The 3,974-nt window shown below is 54.1% G+C and overlaps 1 protein-coding gene across 1 annotated transcript in view; it reads right to left on the bottom strand.

The window, feature by feature from the left end:
* PPIP5K1 (diphosphoinositol pentakisphosphate kinase 1) overlaps nucleotides 1-3,974 on the bottom strand; it is a 39,186-nt gene that overhangs the window by 140 nt on the left and 35,072 nt on the right. Inside the window, exons 27-29 of the mRNA XM_010137303.1 lie at nucleotides 1,769-1,903; nucleotides 1,245-1,358; nucleotides 48-665 (exon numbers count right to left, since the gene is read on the bottom strand). Coding sequence (XP_010135605.1) covers nucleotides 48-665; nucleotides 1,245-1,358; nucleotides 1,769-1,903 — 867 coding nt within the window. The remainder of the gene's footprint in view (nucleotides 1-47; nucleotides 666-1,244; nucleotides 1,359-1,768; nucleotides 1,904-3,974) is intronic.

Raw genomic sequence — 3,974 nt, 5'->3', positions numbered from 1 at the left:
CTGCATCCCCTCTGCCCTTCCCCCAGGAGACAGTGGGTGCAGCTTGCACGGGTGACCAGAGAAAAGCTGGCCTGACAGAGCACTGTCCCCCAGCAGCTCCTTGCCCATGTGCTCTGGGTCCAACGCCTCTCCCAGCAGCTCCTCTTCACAGGGCATCAAGATTTCCTTGGACAGCCCTGACTGAGCCAGGCCAGTCACTGCCCCCACACACCCTCCACCTGGCTCCACTCTCTCCCCAGCCAGCCTTATATCAGATCCTGCACCAAACTTTGGGTTCTCTGTGTTACTTGGCTCTAACATTTCCCCAATTGGTTCTTCTTCGTCCAGCTCCACCGAGCTCTTCTCCTCTGGGTTGGAGTCCTCCTCCGCCAGCTCCTTCTTGCACAGCTCCAGGACCCTGCCTGGCTCTGGGCCCTTATTCCAGGTCAGGGTCTCTGGAGCACTCAGCTCTGCCACTGTTAACCCTGACAGCCCCACCTCCGCATCACGCCCTCTCTCTGGAGACTGTCTCTCCTCCTGCTCAGGGGACTGGCTGCTCAGCGGCTCCTCACTTTTTGGGGGACTGGTGGCAAGTTTCTCAGTGAAGCTGAAACGAGTGCTGTTGTCCACAGAGGTTGGGGAGGATGGGCCTGCACTGGAGACTGTGCTGGAGGGGCCGCTGCTGTCTGCAAAGAGGAAGGAAAACCTTAAGCATTCACCTGATGTTTCCCCAGCCCAAAGCCTGGGCAGACCCGTGTCACAGTCCCACAGTTCCACAACCAATAGGCAAGGGCTGAGTACAAGCCACGCGAGCTGGCAGGGCCTGCAGCTGCTCTTAGGTGTGTTCCCAGCAGCTCAGCTGATGAACACCCCAACACAAACACCACAACTGCACACTGTCATACAGCCACGAGTGGATTCTGTGATCATCATAGAGCAAAACGTGACGTCGGGCTTCGAGCTGAAAAGCTGGTTCTTTCCTGGAGCACAATGCAGAGTACATCTGGAGAGGCAGCATCCAGCCCACAGCAGATCTCCCCATGATCTGCACTACAGGGAGTTCCTTTCTGCACCTTTCTTTGGAAGCTTTTTCACAGGGCATTTGACTACTTTGCCTTTTACCTATTTCCCCTTTCTGTTTCTGTTCCTTCAAGGGCAGAGCACAGAAACTGTAAGCATGGATACTTTGCTTCCACCGCCTGGCACCCTCTACTGCCCTCCCTCACCAACCTGTTCACCCCTGATCAAGAAGGGAGCACACTCACACCAAGGGGGCTTATCCGAACGCTGGCGCAGTGGCAAAGAGGACGACGACAGGATTCGCTGGGACATAAAGGGGTCTCCTGGTATCTGGCTGCCAATCATTGAATCAAACAAAGCTTCAGGAAAAAAAAGATACAGAGATCAGTAATGTTCAGACAGACACAGAAGAATGGCTTGTAGCCCAGCGGCCACTGGAGCAGGAAGAGCCCATTCTGAACTCTCTGGATTCAGAGCGGTGCCTGTGATCCGCTCCCAGGAATGAGGCTACAACTCCCCAAGCTGTATCCCTGTCACCACAGAATCAGCCACAGACAAAGCTGGCCAATTACTTGTCTCTCAGGTAAGGCCTGGGATGGCTCTGAGCTGGACCCCATGGCTCACCGCTGGGCTAGAACACCCTGAACGGGTTCCAGAGGCTACTGCCAGTCCTGCCAGGCTGATCTGTCCAACACGGTAAAAGACTGAAAGTTCTCCTCGCCTCGCCTCTGTTCTGGCTCTCCCAGAGCCAAGCCCACCTCACCAGTACCTGCGGTAGACTGGACATGCGATTCGCAACTCCTGCACACAGCCGTGAGGAACTCGTTGACCTGTCGCAAAGAGAGGGAGTTGTGTAGGGTCTCCAGGGGGTAGATGGTGGGAACCATGGAACAGCCTTCAAAACCTGGAAAGAAACCCAATCAGAAAATGAAGAGAGCAAAGAGAAGCCTAAACCCGTGCAGGACCACTGGCGGCTGAAGGAGCTGGGCACCCTGGGAATCAAACAACGGGCACGCTCAGGCCTCAGGTCTCCTCTCCCAGGCCAAGAAAATCACCACCAGGCCACCACATGCAACAACAGACCTGAAAGCAAGTGTCCAGGCAACGCGGAAGGAGGGGGAAGGGGGAAATGTATTTAGCAGCAGCCGTGTCTGCTGCAAAGGCTGCGACCCTTTTGCTCAAGTATGTGGCTATGATGGAGACCCTGGCGCAGTGCCCACACTTTACAGAACCTCCACAGAGTCTGAACGAACTCAACAGAACCCCCACCGAAGGGCTCCCGCCACCAGCCGGGACACAGTCTGTCCTCTCCCATCAGCAAGGCATGGCAGGGAGGGCAGAACCGCACTCTCCCAGCAGACCCTCCCCTGCTCGCCTGGCAGACCGTGTCCCAGGGAAGGGCTGGGCAACAGGTGGAGTTATTTGTCCCCATATCACAGCTTCCCTGCCAGCAGACCCAGCATTAGCAGGAATAGGTGTCTGAACATTTAAGAGACACTTGCTCAGAGCCACGCTGCACCACAGCCGTTCACAATAAATTCTTTGCTGCTCAAGCCAGCAGAGTATTACAGCGAAGCACCTTATCCAAGCTTCTTGGCAATGCCTTGTGGAACCAAGCCAGCCCGGAGCTGTCAGGGGAGTAAGGGACAAACAAAGGAGTCTCTGGACACATGGGAATGCAGCCGCCTCCTGCTCTGTGCCTATTGAGTTTAAAGGCTCCTGAACTTGTCAAGCTTGGGCTTCCCTTTCTGTGACTCCCCAGTTCCCTACAAGGAGCTCAGAAAGACCCAGCAAGGAATCATGTTTGTTCCTACAGAGAAGAAAAATCACTCTGAAACCTGGAAAGTACAACAGCTGTGGATGCAGCGCTGTGTCAGGACTGCTGCCCAGCAGAGACAGCTCGACAGACCTAAGGAGAAGACCTGGAGCACCTGGAGTATCTGCTAAGAGCGGTCATTGTTCCAGTCACCTCCAGGACAGTCTCTGCCCCAACCCACTCGCCTGACCCAGCTCTGCAGGAAGCAAGGAACATGAGTCAGCAGATGGTATTTGGAGTGAATCCAGGGGCAATATGAGGAAGCTGCAGACCAGATCACCACACCTTTGCAGGGCTAGAGATGTTCACGGCCACAACAGCTACTGGAGAAAAAGAACCCTCCAGGGTTACCTACACCACAAAGGGTCTACAAACATCAATTCGAGACATGAAGGATAACAAATCCTGGGCTAGGACAAAGGAATGCAAGACACAGGAAAAGCACCACACTCTGCTGTCCCTTTCTGAGAAGTCCTTAGCGTGGAAGTGTTGAACAAGGAAGAGTATCTGTTTGTTACCTTCTCATAGACGTTCCGGGAGACAGGGCCAAAGGAAAAGGGTGAGGGCAAGACTTAACAAACAGCCCCTGGAGATGGCTGTGGAGTCCGAGGCTAACATCATTTCACAACAGAATCTGGTTTAAGAGGGGACGGAGTTGGCTCAACTGTTGGGGTCTCCAGAGAAAAAGGGAAAAAGTTGGGCTATAACATAGGACAAGTGACAAGATACTCTGGAGACACTGATGGGATATGAGTGCTTGGGCACTCCTCTAATCAAAAGAGGAAATGAACGGTCCAGCATTAATGGAAACACGTGGCACTGACAGCACTGCTGATGTGCAATGAGACAGCTCTACCCCGAAGTACCAAGCACTGCCCACACAGCTCCGCTCAGCACCGTGTCACTGAACCGGTCTCAAGCAAGTAGAGAAAAAGACAAAAGTTTCCCCTCTCCAGGTGAAGCACTACTGTCTTCAAGGAATCCCTCTCATTTGTGTATGACAGCTGCCTCCCTGCTCACCTCCCTTGACCTGCTCAGCTGCTGCAGAGAGGCCAACAATGGTAGTTTTGTGTCACCACAGCAGAGCCAGAGAAGGTTTCACTACAGACCGTAATCCTTAAGTGTACCACAGCAGCAGCCAGAGTCCCCAGCGCAGGCT

Source organism: Buceros rhinoceros, unplaced genomic scaffold (genome assembly GCF_000710305.1).
Source record: "Buceros rhinoceros silvestris isolate BGI_N320 unplaced genomic scaffold, ASM71030v1 scaffold26505, whole genome shotgun sequence".
Taxonomy (NCBI): domain Eukaryota; kingdom Metazoa; phylum Chordata; class Aves; order Bucerotiformes; family Bucerotidae; genus Buceros; species Buceros rhinoceros.
Note: the sequence above shows the minus strand (reverse complement) of the source record. Positions and strands in the feature narration are given on the sequence as shown.